General features: G+C 42.9%; 1 protein-coding gene across 1 annotated transcript; it reads right to left on the bottom strand.

Moving 5' to 3' along the window:
* Positions 1-243: 243 nt before the first annotated feature.
* On the bottom strand, positions 244-5,769 carry TIGD2 (tigger transposable element derived 2). Its single transcript, XM_082837853.1, has 2 exons — positions 5,507-5,769; positions 244-5,327 (listed from the first exon to the last, which is right to left on the bottom strand). Exon 2 carries the CDS (start codon positions 4,406-4,408, stop codon positions 2,831-2,833), a length of 1,578 nt encoding a protein of 525 aa, XP_082693979.1. The 5' UTR covers positions 4,409-5,327; positions 5,507-5,769; the 3' UTR covers positions 244-2,830.
* Between the last annotated feature and the right edge of the window lie 9,366 nt (positions 5,770-15,135).

Below are 15,135 nucleotides of genomic sequence, written 5' to 3' on the forward strand. Positions count from 1 at the left end.
GTGCAGGTCCTGGCTTTGATTTGTAATACGTTGGGGGGCTTTGGCCGCATCACTGGAGGCAGAGCGTCTCTGAGATCATGACCTAACTAGCTGTCTCCTGCTTCATGTCAACTGGGCCACTGAGTCCACCACGCGCTTCCTTAAATCCAGAAGATTCATGATGAAGGGACCACAGAGCTCAGTCTGAAGCTAGACTGAAAACAAAGAGAGTCCCAGAACAAGAGCACCATTATAATCCTCTAATTCTACTTGAGTTGACTGTGCCTACTATCTGGGCCCTGCCGACTCTGTTATATTTACTGAGCATTCAAGGTTCTCCAGTCAACCCCTCTATTACTCTCTGAAATTAAATTATGCAATAGTAAATATTCCCACTACACAAGTTTTTTTAAAGTATGCTCTCAGTTGCCAAACACTTCCCATTTGGTCTGAGTTGTTTGTCTTTCAAATCCTCTAAAAAATAGGTACTTTTATAAATGGAAAATTTATTAATTTCCATTTATAAATTTATTTAAAAGTAAATGTGTGGATACTTTCTTTAAGGTGCACAAAGTCAAATGAGAGCACCTTATTTTCTGTGCTGCTCAAACTAGGGTACGTACAAGGCGCATGGGGTTAACCAAGATAACACGATGCATCTTCCTAGAGGATATAATTAATATAACAATACCTGGAAAAGGAAAAAGATTTTTGTATTACAGTTAATTATGGAATTAGAATGCACAGTTTATATCGGCCTTTATGATAAAACAGGATTAAACCATTTCAATGTCATGACTGAAAGAAGTCTGAGAAGTTTTTGTTAGCAGAAAGCTCTGTGAAAAATGCAAAGCGGTATTCAAATATGTCATTACCATTTCCAGGCTTCAGAATCCCTTTGCCTCCAAGAAGCCAAATAGTTTCAGGACTTATCTGCACAAAGTTTCATTTCCTCAGGCCTCTCTAGTAAGTGAAATTGTGTAAACTGCGAGAGGTGTGTTAATAATAAGGTATGAATCCTCCCAAAGAAAATATTCTTAAGAGGTTTTCCGAAAAGGCCTTTCTCGAACTCAAAGCCTCTGCTTTGTCAAAAGGCAGAATTCTGAGCTTAACAGTCCTCGTGAAGAACTGTCAGAGCTTCTAAAATCTCAGGTCAGTCACAACAAAGCTCCCAGTATATGGCTGGACCTAATTACCGTAACCAGTCTCCTGTGATATTTCTTTTACTCTAATTTTCTACTGATCCTGTGTTACTTTAGTTTGGTCCTCCTAACTGCTACCTTGTCTGCTTTAAAGGTATTTTATTACTTCAGTAAACGAGGCCAATATCAGTAACAGATTCTGTGAACAAAGCCAACATCTATGTATTTTATTTGCGGGCCTGGAGCAAAGAAACTACAATCCCATTCCCATTTCCTTTTATAATTCAAACTAAGATGTCTTAAACGTGCCGGCATGCCTCACTGTGCCTAGCAGTAGATGGTCGGGAAATGATTTCTGAATTGGATTAACCTTCCAGTTTTCTTTGAAGTAAATTATTGTTGTATTTCAGCGGAATCTAGTCACTTGCATCTCTTTTATCTCACCTCCCTCTAAAGGGTTTTCCCAGTGCAGCAACATCAGGGATGATTCACACACTGGATCTGTTGAGCACACTTCTGAAACGTCATTTCTGCAACTCGGTAACAGGAGCTAACACTCAGAGGACTTTTTCTGAGCCAGGTCCTGTTCTAAGCCTGTATTTCTTAAAATCCGTATATTAACTCATGTACTCCTCAAAACACTCTCAGAGGCAGGTATTATTCCTATTTTACAGATGGGTCAAGTAACTTGCCCGTGATCACACAGCAGCCTATGCTGTCCTATAGGGCCTTTCTCATGTTCAATTTAATGTCAGTTCACGTGGTGGCTCCACAAATGCACTGTATGCTTATATTCTCCGTATTAGTTCTCAAGAAAAATACGCTATTATGAAAGCAAATGACGTACTTTAAAGCTTTGAAGTGTTACATCAAATAGCTTATTAAAGAGAAAAAACTACTTACATAGCTCTACTAATAAAGGATCAAAATGACAGATAACACAGTTTAATCCCTATTCTCTTCTAATAGCAATGATCTGGAAAATGAAATCTGTTTTTCTGGAACAATGATGGCATTCTTTCCACAACTCTGAAGGAACTCTCCCTACCGCCAGATGAAATAAAAGTGAAGTGCAAGTCCTTTGCCTGGGGACGTTTTAACCTTATTTCTTCTTACTTCATTATACAGAGACAGCCAATCTGAATTTCTGATTGTCCAAATACTATTGGTATAGAAATGCCATATTTCAGGCTTCAGAGTATTTTCCTTCAGTTCTCTGCTTTCACAGTGAAATACATGTACTTCAAGTATAATCTCTGCTGAGTTCTAAAATTTTCGGCAGGTGGAAAAAAACCGCGGTAGAAAGGCAAACTTACCCTCCACGTATTTCAGTTTGGAAACTGAAGTTCAGAGAAAGCCATAAAAATTCAATTTAAGAAAGATTTATTGATTGCCTAGAGTGTGCATGGTACTCTATTAGACAATGAAATTCAGGCACAAAACAGACACAGGATCCCTGGCCTCAGGTACCTTATGATGTAAATTAGTATAATACAGATTAGAAACAGACAAGATACATGTCAAAGCTCACTTCCTAGGATGCACATTCAAGCACAGTCATTGAAGTAATCCAAAACAGCATCTACTCCTAAATTCATTAATAAAATATATTTGGCCTTGAAATCCACAGCACTGCAAACACGGTAATTAAGTTCCACTGCAGATAAAGTCACAAAGATGCAAACACACTGAAACCCTTACGAGGATTACTAATGACTTTTGTTATTCTGGGTCTTCTGTTTTCTTCTTATTATTGTTCGAAGCCTCCGCAACACCAGTTTATCAGACAGAAGCATGTCATCCTGTTGTTCTAGATAATCCAGTAAATTTTCGGTCCATTCGAGTGCAGCTTTGTGGCTAATATGCTTCTCCGGGTTCGGTTCTGTTTTTCTAGTCTTACTGGAAGGCTTGTGCTCGGCAGGCTTGGCCCGGTCCTCGGCACCTTCACTGTCGGTTCGCACTGGACAGTTTGAGTCGCTACTCCGAGAGTCAAACCACTGATCGATGTTCTCAAGGTCAACATGTTCACAGTCTTCTGTATTCTGTAAAACTGTTGCTAAGTTAGCTGCTAAAATGGCTCCTTCGTCAATATTCATGCCTGAATTCTCTTCATTGCCTGGGAAAAGTTTTTTCCATGCTTTGGTTATGGTACTTGATTTTACCATGTTCCAAGCTCTTGACGCTTCATAAATTGCATCTAACACTGTCAAGTTCTTCCAGAACATTTTGGGGTCAATTCCTTCATCCACGTACTTCTGGAGAAGTCCTGCTCGGTAGTATCTTTTTACTGTGGCTAGAACTCCTTGGCTCATAGGTTGAATGAGACTTGCGACATTGGGTGGTAGATATTTCACAATTATTCTACCATCATCTGAACTCAACAGTGCTTCATTTGGATGGGCTGGGGGAAAATCCAAAAGGAGCACTGCTTTTTCTAGAAGCCCCTTGGATTTCAAATGCTTCTGCACCTGTGGCACAAAGTACTTTTCAAACCACTGTCTGAAAACAGAATGTTCTATCCATGCACTTTTTTGACTGAAATAAGTGACAGGAAGGTTCGAAAGGTCAGCTCCTTTGAATGCACGAGGCTTTTTTGCTTTCCCCACAACACAAAGATTAAGTTTGTGTAAACCTGTGGCATTTGCACAACACATGATAATGATTCTCTCTCTGCTTGACCTATAACCAGAAGTACTCCGCTCAGTTTCAAGAGCTAATGTCCTTGACGGTAGACATTTCCAGAACAATCCAGTTTGATCAGCACCATAAATTTGTTCTGGTTGTAGATTCTCTCGCTCAACGAATTCCTGAAAGTTACCACAAAACTCCCTGGCGGCAGTTTCATCTCCTTTCAGTTTTGTTCCTTTACCAGCAGCCTTTGGAATACCGTGGCGCTGCTTAAATCGAGTCAGCCAGCCAGATGATGCATTAAAATCACCTTCCATCCCCAGGGCGTCAAAAAAGAACTTGGCTTGTTTTGCACAAATCGTTCCAGACACTGGAATCCCCTCTGTTTTCTGTTGGTTAAACCACTCTATCATAACTCTATCCAGTTCCTCATATGTTGATGACTTCATAGATTTACGTTTGGATACCCCACTTGTAGGATCTGAACTGTTTGCATAGTTTATTATCCTTTCTTTGTTTTTTTTAATATCACGCACTGTGGATTCACCAATTCCATACACCACAGAAAGTTTTTTGAAAGAGATGCCTTCCTCAAGTTTCTTAATAATGTCAAGCTTGTCCTTAATTGTCAACACCACACGCTTTCGTTTCCCCAACATTGTATCTAATATTTTAGACGACTACTAGAACAAGATTCGTAACAACTTAGATTTGGACACAATGAGACTAGAAAATGGGGTTTTAAGGTCCCTTTCCTGCCCCCCTAGGACCTAGATGGACAGTGTGCTGGCCAATTTCCAGACAAGGCCTACATGACTCTCTTCGCTTTGCTGTTTTGAAACTTACAAACTTCAAACAACAAGGACTGGCTCCACTTAATCCTACCTTCTATCTTGCCTCCTCCTCCCTTAGTTTAAGGTCTTTTCATGAACTGCGATCTCAGTGGCGATGACAACCAATATTGTACCAGCAAGGTCTCTAAAACAGTCACATTACATACTTGATTCTTGCCATCCTTATGGGCGAAGCTCTATGTTAAAGAAACTAAGACTCTGGTGGGAGTATTTGGGGCACTGTGCTAGGGAACAAAGAGTTGGCAGAAGGGCTTGCAAACCTGATAGGAAAATACAACGGGAAAACTCGCCCCCTGACTGCTGTCCTTGTCAGGCAGTGCGCTGTATGGAATGCTACCTCCCCAGGCAAGGGCTGCTACACGATGTGCAAGTGAGTGGTTATGGAAATCGTAAGCAATCAGGGTAAGGCAAGCTGAACAGAAGGGAGCGGTGCAAATCAGGTGAAAGGGGACAGGCAGGAAACTGTGTACTTTAACATGACACAAACCTCCACCTCATGTGTTTGGCAACTGAAAAGGAAAAAGGTGGACAAGAAGTGGTGTCACATGATTAAAGAAAGCATCAAAAAACTTCATTGGCAGAAATCAGGACTCATGGTAGAGGGTATGGGGTGGGGGAAGGCTCAGTGAAGATGTTACGATAATCCTGGTGAAAGATGATCCTCGATGGGCCAACAGAAGTAGTTCCTGTCGGGGGCTGTATAGGCACTCGGAGCCTCCGAAACCTAAAGGAAGATACCAAAAACATTTTTCTTTCAATATCAGGGTCTGTGGCATTACCCACATCTATCCTGCGACTGTGTTGAGAAAATTAACGCCTCCTAGGAATGTGATGGCTAAATACGACACAGACTGCTTTCAGGCATTATCTAGAGTGTCAGGGAATGGGACCTGCATTGCCTACCTCCTGAAATTAAGCGGTCAGAGAGGAGCCGCGTTAGCGAGGGCCTCTCCCCGCACGGAGAGCTCCGGAACGCCGGACGTCTTTGCTCCGTGGGAGCCCGGATTCCTCCGTGGACGCCAGCGACCAGGATGTCACCGCCGCAGCCAGCCAGCGAGCGGGCGGGCGCTTGGCCCAGGGGACGCCAGTCCGCGGGCCGGGGGCATCGCTCTCCGCCTGCCTTCGCGGCGGCCAAACCAACCTGAGAGCAAATGGAGTCTCCCGAGGGAGGCTGACACCGGCGGCGGCGGCGGCGGCGGCGGCGGCGGCGGCGGCGCGCGGCGGCGGCGGCAGCAGACAGCAGGCAGCGAGCGTCGCCGCCGGAGCCGGAAGGCGGGGGATTAGGGGCACGCGCGCGCCCCCGCAGGAACGTTGTGTCGGCGAGGGGGCGGGGCCTCCGCGGGCGAGCGCGCGGCCCGGGGGCGGGGTCTCCGGCGAGCGGGCGGGAGGGGGCGGGCGCAGCCGCCGCGGAGTCTCTGGGCGCCGCGTGGGTTCTACTAAGGGCCCTGCTGCTCCAACCTGCAGACTGCTTCGCCGGCCAGCAGGGGGCGGTACAAGCTCACCTTGTCTCAGCCCTTTTCCCAGTGTCCCGGTTCCGTGGGCAAGGCTTCCTCCGCTCTCAGGTGCAATAAAAATCGCACCTTAGGAGGGCTCGCGAGAAAGCTGCGCATCCTCAGGTGTCCCGAGCGGGATGCGAATGGGGCAGGGCGAGCGCACGTGGAGCGTGTTTACAAATAGCGGCCCCGGCGTCCGCCCCTCCCAGCGCCGACTCCCGGGTATCCCCAGTCCGCCCGCCGCGGCACGACGAGCCGGAGCAAGGACCGCGAGCCAAGGTAGGAGAGAGCGGACGCGGGTCCTGGCCGAAGGCAGGGAGGCTGGCTCCCCTTGGGGACTGGGGGGAGAGGAGAGGACGTGGGGCTTACAGTCTGCAGCACCCATCCGAGCGAGCCCTGGACAGGTGGGGCGCAGCGGAGGGCGGTCAAACTGGATATCAGGTCTCTCCTCCCTGGTGGGTTGCTCGAGGGTGTGAGTCACGCTCTCCGTAGAAGCTGCTCTGTGCAGAGCTGCCTGTGCCCGAGTCTGTGGGAAGCTCCCTCGTGACTTTCCTGCCGCTCCTTCACTGCCTCTGCTTGTAGGTAGTAGTAGTAAGAGAATTGCAGTTTGACAGAGGCTCCGTTGGTTTGTTTGAAACGGAGATACTGTACGTTTCTATCTTGGCATTTTAAATGGAGGGAATGCGGGCACCTGTGTGCTAATTACCCTGCGACGAACCGTGCCTTCTCCGCGTTCCCGGACTCGCTTCCCCGCTGGGCCCTCGGAGCCTTCCCTGGAGAAGGGAGCTCCGACTTCCTCCTGTAGCACCTGTTCACCGAGGAAACGCTTTTCGTCTTTCCTTTATTACCCTTTCTTTTCTGTATAATTTGAAAAAATGGAGAAGCCTTCAGTTAAGTTTCTCTAATTTCTGAACATAAATGTCTAACCTTTTTCGTTAACATAAAGTAGCGTAGTAATTCCTCATTTATTTGCAAAGGCCACGTTGTTGCTACAATGTTTCAAAAGGGAACTGACCTGAGCATTCTTACTGCAGAAAAGATGTTGATTTTAAGGCTTCTAATTATCTGACTTCCTTGCCCAGACTGCTCAATTGCCTTCCTCAAAATCGTAGCTTTCACCTGTCTGACGTGTTGGAGAATCTTTGATCTCCTAGATACACTGTGAAGTTCTAGTGGTTTTTGACAAATGTCTGCTTTTCCCGAAGGTAATCTCCGCCCTCCCCCCCCCCCCCAATCAACCACTCAGTCTTGGTGGACTATTTTGGATAAAGTGCAACTTCATGCTAGTTTTGTATCATTTTTTAAAGTTTGCCTCTTTTCTCTGATAGTTGTAACAAGCGTGAAAACAGTTGTATCCGAGGTATGAAACGTTATTCATTCCTCAGAAGGGAAGAGAACTGACACTTACTGACTGCCAATCAAAAGACACTGGCAGAAGTTGGCAACCTGATTTTCCCCCTACTGGGGTCACTGGTCCCATGATATTTAAATGAAATGAACTCTGCCTCTTACCTCCCTCCCCCACTATCTCTGGGGTTTAATTTTCTTCCAGACACCACTTGGTCCTTTCTGTTTCTGAATCCTCCAGCTTGCTTGTGTCTTACCACTTAGAACTGTTCCCTTTTCATCACCTTGTGTAAGTTCAAATCTGGAACACAGCCCACATTCCTTGATTTCCTCAAAACACCACTTGGTAGGAGGCAGTTGTATTTAGCCAACTTTTAATAAGACTTTACCCAAGGGGGCTACCCTGGTGGCACAGTGGATGGGAATCTGCCTGCCAATGCAGAGGACACGGGTTCGAGCCCTAGTCCGGGAAGATCCACATGCCGCGGGGCAGCTAAGCCCGTGTGCTGCAACTACTGAGGCTGCATGCCACAACTACTGAAGCCCGCGCACCTAGAGCCGTGCTCCGCAACAAGAGAAGCCACTGCAATGAGAAGCCCACGCACCGTGGCGAGAAGTAGCCCCCGCTCACCACAAGCAACGAAGATCCAATGCAGCCAAAAATAAATTAAATTAAATCTTAAAAAAAAAGACTTTACCCAAGACAGCTTTACACGAGATCCTTTCCTCTAACAGACTTGTTCCTTTTTGTTGGGGGGGGGGGGAGGGGTTGCTAATTGCAGCAGATATACATTAGAGTACAAGGGGGGGAACCTTAAAATAGAATGTCTCTCAGCCTTGTTTTATTAAGAGCCTAGCTGGCCACAGGGAACTTCTTATTGCCAATTCTTTTCTTTGGGTCACAGTCTTGCCTCCATCTTGCTTTGCTGTCCTCTCCCTTCTCTCTCCAGCATTTTTCTCAAGGCCCCTTCTCTCCTTCCCTCTCAGCTGCTTGTGAAATCTTAAGATTCTTTTTCCTTTATTACGCAGAGTCCTTTCGTATACTGTTCTGTTTTCTAGTTGTCCCTTACCATTCACTGTGGTTTATTCTCTAATCAAAAGACACTTCACTCCTGTGGAGTTCTGCCACCAGTATTTCTTTCCTTCTACATATACACAGTCTCTCTTAATCCTTGTAATAATACTGTGAGGCTGATGTTACCTCATTTATGTACAGGGGGAAAAAGGCTAGAAAAGTGTATGAATCTATCAAACATAGGTTGTAGAATGGAGTTTTATTTGGCTTTAAAACAACATTCTCTGCCCACGCTATCACAATCGAAGTATTTAATTTAACTCAAAGACATGAAAAGAAGAAAGTATATCATGATTACTTTTTTTGCAAAATTAAAGTTGCCCTTTATTAAAATGGAACTTTTGACATTAACCTACCAAAAAGGCATTCTAGTTGTGAGAGCCCTTCGAGTCTGCAGCTATGATCATCAGACATAGCATTTAATTTATTGGAATGTGAGTTTTCTTAAAATTACTCCAAATCACCTGAAAATGGCTCATGTTTCTCACCATTACAAGCTCTAAATTCCTTTTCTGCTGAGATAATATCAGTGCAAGTACCTTATGTGCCTCATTTTCAGTGGTATCCTTTATTCATAATAGTTTTGTAGCAGAATAGAAAACCTCTAGGTAGAGTAAATTTTTAATTTTAAAGGAACTGCTTCTTTGCTTTTGGGGTTCCATTTAGTTTATCATTGACCATCATCTACTTGGAGATTTTTGTTTGATACCTGAATTAGCTACTCCAATAGGCTTAGGATGAGGACATGATAACATTATTCCATATGTATAAAACTGACTTAATATCAAATAGTATTTCTCCGTTAATAATTGAAAATTTTACTGCCAATGGAAAATCAATGGTTTTCACAAAAAAGGTTTACTGTTAACTATTTTATGGGGCATAAAATATAGAGGGGAATTTTCAGCTAAAATATAATTTTGGGGGTGTGTTTTATGGCAAATAAGCTGTGAAACAGCTGTGATCAGTAAAATGAAAGTTTGTACTTTGAAGTCTCTTTCAGCTGTAAAGTTATTTATATTGTAGACAAAAGCTCAAATTACTCACTTTTAATATAAACATTTTTCTTTTAAATGGTTAAAGGTAGGAACACTTTTCCGCTTAAATTTCTTGACACAAGTAAGAGATCAGATTACTCATTGGAAAGTCCCATTCCTTTAAAAAAAAAAGTTACCATGATATGGAAAGATACTGATGACTTACACTCTTGTGTCATAGAATCAGGTAGATGCTCAGCAGGGGAGTTTTAAACTTAATTTTGTTTTCCATGTTTCTTTGTTGGCTGGCAGCATGAGTAAAGAGGAGAGAATGAGTTCCTGGAGGGTAGAAAAGATTTAATAGGGTTGGGAGAAGGAAGATTGCTAGTGGAAATGTTAAAGAAAAGTTAGAAAAATGTGTGGATATAAATTGAAGAAACCTGTGAATTGTTGATTGCTGTCAGCAATGTGGGTGGGAAACTTGAGTGAACTTTACATAGTACCCACCTTACCTTTCCAAACCTGCTCAGTTTCCAACTGTTCTCTAGAGGAGCCTGCAGTTCCATCAGATGGGTCAAATCAGGTTAATGAGAGCCTGCGGGGCGTTACTCTCCCTGTTCCCGGCACATGCAGCTGCATGGTTTCAGGCTACTCATTCTCCTTTAGCCTAAAAAGTCCTCTCCTTCTGCTGTTAATCTGTACATCTTTCAAGTTCTAGTTTGTCCCCAAAGCTGCATTATTCAAGGTTCCTCAGACTTTATGGGTTTGTATCTCCTGGGGTCCAACATCCAGATTCTGGGGTCCACCCCAGGGATGAAGCCCAGGAATCCTTATTTTCAGCAAGTATCCCAAGTGATTCCAATATGCTAAAGGTTGAAACCTTTATACATGGACAATCATTGTGAATGAGATTCTTCTCTTAAAACGTATTCTTTGGGGAGGGTTTTTCTTGTCTCTTCCCCTCCTCCCTTCTTAAATTATATATGATATTTGAAGGAAAATATGAAATCCAGAAAAACGAAAAGGGAAAACAATCATACCAACATTCAGAGATAACTACTCTTAATAGTTTGGTGTGTATCCACGTTCTTTCTTGTATCAGTGTAACTGTCATATATGTAATGTGTGTGATTTTTATATGCGTATTTCAATAGGAACATGAAGTTATAATATACATAAAGTTTTATACATGCTTTTATTAACAACATATGATAAATATTTTAGGTGTTGTTGGTTCCCATCAGCCAGACACCGGCAAGAACACACCCTTGCCCAATTAGGCTTACTGCTGCAGCAACGGTGATCCGTACCTTGGAAAACCATGGCCTGTCTCAAAAAGAAGGGTCAGGTGGAGCTTATTATAGGATTTGGATAAGGTGGTTTTTAGAGAAGTTTAAAGAAAGTGAAGGGTCTGTTCTGGGCTGCGTGCTGTCAAAGAGCAGAGGCAGTGTGACTGTTAGGTATCTTAATTTTTATCCAGGAAGCTAGAGGAACAGGCTAGAGTCATCACTGGAGAAGAGGCAGTAGTCACTCCTGCTAACCAGAAGAGGGGGATGCTTGGTCATTTTTGTGACGGCACAGCATTCCGCTTCTTTCCTGGTTAAATTTTCAGTTCAGGCAAGATTAGAGAATGATCTTGTTTTTGTCTTGTTTCACTACAGTCATGGAGAGTCCTCTTCCAATGTCTGAAATTAATTACATTCCTCAGGGTAACACCATGCCTACCTTGTTCAAAGCTTTCAACCCATACTCAAAGGGTCCAGCATCCAAAAAAGTTTAAATAATAATCATTGATAAATTTAAATAATAATCACTAGCTCATTCAGCCTTGAAGGTATCCCTAACGCAACTAGCTGGTCATATTATGATGCAATTCTACCTTATGAGACCCCCTTATGCGTGAAGATGACAGTTATTAACACCTGCTGCATGCTGCAGTGCTTCTAGATTAAAAAGACCTCATGATAGTGTTTCTGAAACTCAGTTTGGATCAACTGTAGAAGTTCTCATCACCCAAAAAGAAATACCATACCATTAGTGGTCATTCCACATTCCCTCCAACACTCTCTCTTTTTCCTCAGCCGGCAACCACTCATCTAGACTTTTCATATAAATGGAATCATACAATATATGTCCATGGTGACTGGCTTCTTTCACTTAACAAAATGTTTGCAAGCTTCATCCTGTTGTAGCGTGCATCATACATTGTTTCCTTTTATTGCTAAATAATTGTTATATGGATATACTATATTTATCCATGTGTTGCTGGTGAATTTCAGGTTCTTTCTTTGTCGCAAAAGAATTCGGAGAGGAAGTGATGGGTAAGAACCAGATTTATTTAGAGAGAAACATAGTCCACTGACAGAGTATGGGCCATCTCAGAAGGCAAGAAGCAAGAGGCTTCAAAATATGGTGTGGTTAGTTTTTCTGGGCTGGTAAGTTCATAGGCTAATGAGTGGGAGGAGTATTCCAACTATTTTGGGGAAGGGGCGGGGATTTCCAGGAAATGGGCCACCTCCCACTTTCTGGCCTTTTATGGTTAGCTTCAGGGTTGTCATGGTGATGGTGGGTGTGTCGTTTAGCATGCTAATATATTACAATGAGCGTATAATAAGGCTCAAGGTCTGTTGGAAGTCAAATCTTCCGCCGTCTTGGACCTAGTTGATTCTCACTGGTTTTCGTCATGTACTATGGCCGTGTCATTCTTTTAAAGGTTGTGCCTTGCCCCCTTCCCTCCTGTTTCACATGTGTCAGTTGATGGACATTTAGGTTGTTTCCACTGTTTGGCTATTATGCGTAATGCTGCTGTGAACATCCATGCACAAGTTTTTGTGTGGACATATGTGTTCATTTCCCTGAGGTATACAGCAGATTGGAATTGCTGGTTCATGTGATAACTGTGTATCACCTTTTGAGGAGCTACTTTCTAAAGCCCTTTACAGTCTTAGTGTGTGAGGACCCCGTCTTATTCAGACTGCCGTAACAAAATACCACAGACTGGGTTCCTTATAAACAACAAAGTTATTTCTCACGTTCTGGAGGCTGGGAAGTCCAGAACCATGGTGCCCTCAGATTCAGCGTGATGGCTGGCCAGGACCCACTTCCTGGTTGATAGATAGATGCCTTCTTGCTGGGTCCCCACATGGTGGAAGGGGTGAGGGATCTCTGTGGGTCTCTTTTATAAGAATCTGTTAATGAAGGCTCCACCCTCATGACCTAAGCACCTCCCCAAGGCCTCGCCACCTCATGCCATCACAACCGGCATTAGGATTTCAACAGAGGAATTTTGGAGGGACGTGAACATTCAGACCACAGCGGCTCCAGGGTCTCTGCATCCTCACCCACACTTGTTATTATCTGTCTTTTTTTGTTTATAGCATCCCATTGGGTGTGAAGTGGTATCCCATTGTCGTTTGCCTTTCATTTCTTTAACGGCTCATTGGATCATCGCTTGAGGTGCTTATTTACCATTTGCATATCTTTTTTGGAACTGCATCTATTCAGATCCTGAACTCACTTTATAATGAAGCCATAACAGAGTTACAATGTTAAGTGTCAAGTGTTCCAATTGACCGTTCCTCCACTGGCTTTCCTAGAGGGAAGATATAAGAATAAGAACCTTCTGAGGAATAGCTCTGTATTTAGCCCAACTGATGTTGAAAATACTTCTCATGATATACTGTCACTTTACTTAAGGATTCATGGGATACATTCTGGCTATCTGTAATGTCAGAAGAAAAGATTATGACTTCCAGAAGAAATGTGGCTTCGTTTTCTGTGACCGAAGAACTAGGCGTGTCCATTTCAGCATTGACTTACACGAATCTGTCACCTTTGGTTGGTGCTCAAATGCTATAGCTAACTCCTTTTGAATTCCTGGTACTTTTCTTTTTCTTATCCATTGGTTGTGTTCTTTTTTAGTCTTAATGTTTTAGTGGTAACTCTCTTTTTATATTACAGTTACCTCAACCATTGTTTGAGAAGCATGTAAACAATAAAATTAAGAGACCAGACAGGCAGTACATCTTAGCGATAAACCTTATGAGTTCTAGAAACGCAGTCTCTGGTTTGTACATCTGACTGCCACCCACCAGCCCTGGAATCTCCAGCTGGTTTTCTAGAATCTTTCACATGTCAAAAACGGGAATAAAAATCATACAGATTTTGGTTTCGTTGTAAGGATGAACTGAAATAGAAATTGCTTTGCAAAGTACCACACTCTCCTAGCAAGTAAATACTAGCTGTGATTTTATTATTTCCTACATCTTTTTTGTTTTGTTTTGTTTTTTTGCGGTACGTGGGCCTCTCACTGCTGTGGCCTCTCCCCTTGCGGAGCACAGGCTCCAGATGCGCAGGCTCAGCGGCCATGGCTCACGGGCCCAAGTCGCTCCGCGGCACGTGGGATCTTCCCGGACCGGGGCACGAACCCGCGTCCCCTGCATCGGCAGGCGGACTCTCAACCATTGCGCCACCAGGGAAGCCCTCCTACATCTTTTGACTAGAAGGAAACACTTGCATTCTCTCAACTTTTTAAGAAAAGAGACTTTGAAAGGAACTAAAAGACAATAGTGCAAAAGGCCAAATGAATTCATACAGATATAATGATATTGGAGAGTATTTGCAAGAGGGGATTGTGTACCTGTGGTTGTCATTATAAGGGGAATTCACAGACCTACCTCAGGATTATTTATTAAAAATTCTCATCTCATTAATTCAAAACAGTTGCACATTTTCTTTCCTTGCTTTAATCCTAAATCACAGCATATTACGTATACTATGTTTCGGACAGATTTTCAGCCTGATTTTAGGTATCTGAAGGGAGTAGTAAACATGTAAAACGTGGGTATGATGCAATTGACAGTCTTCAGGTAGTCATACTTTGGAAATATGTTTGAAATATACCTTATTATCTTTGTCCTCCTTTATAAGGTTTGAAAACCAAAACTGGAGAGAAAGTTTTTAAAATGGAGAGAGGGAAGTCTAACTCTAGTCTTTCTAGTTGCATTTATTGTATCTCTCAACCTAAACCCTGACGCTGAAATTCTGAAAGGTGGTGGTAGGTGATAATTATCTCTTTTCCTTGGCTTTTCATATTTTTTCCTCCTTTGCTTCATTTCATGTGTGTGTGTGTGTGTGTGTGTGTATACATATATCATTTTATATGTATGTATAAGTATGTATATATTTTCCCCTACCCTTTTCTCTTTATAATTAAGCTTATAGATCTCACAAATTTCTGTTTTCCCCCTCTTCCTTTTACATTGTGTTATTTTCCTTCGGGGATATAATAGTGGAACTAGCTAGCAATTTGGAAAGTCCCTGTCAACAGTGTGCTGAAATTGATGTGCAATTAGGTGATTGCTTATTTAGGAGAAATTTATGGATTCATTAAATCCATCGTTTTAATGCTGACTGGACTTTTAAAATTTCTCACTTCAATCGGTAGTTTGTTTCCAGTTGTGTTAAACAGAAACAAACAGAGTGATTTATTTAACAATGATCTCTGTTACTTCAACACAGGAATTAATTTTGCACTGACCTTGTTTGTTCTGAAGTTGTTGGATTTTTTTGGTAACCAGTAGGTGATTTTAATTTATCATTGCTACAGTCACTGAAGAGAAAGTTTTTAGTTTTATTTTT

The sequence above is a fragment of the Leucopleurus acutus genome (assembly GCF_964270905.1).
Source record: "Leucopleurus acutus genome assembly, chromosome: 4".
NCBI lineage: Eukaryota > Metazoa > Chordata > Mammalia > Artiodactyla > Delphinidae > Leucopleurus > Leucopleurus acutus.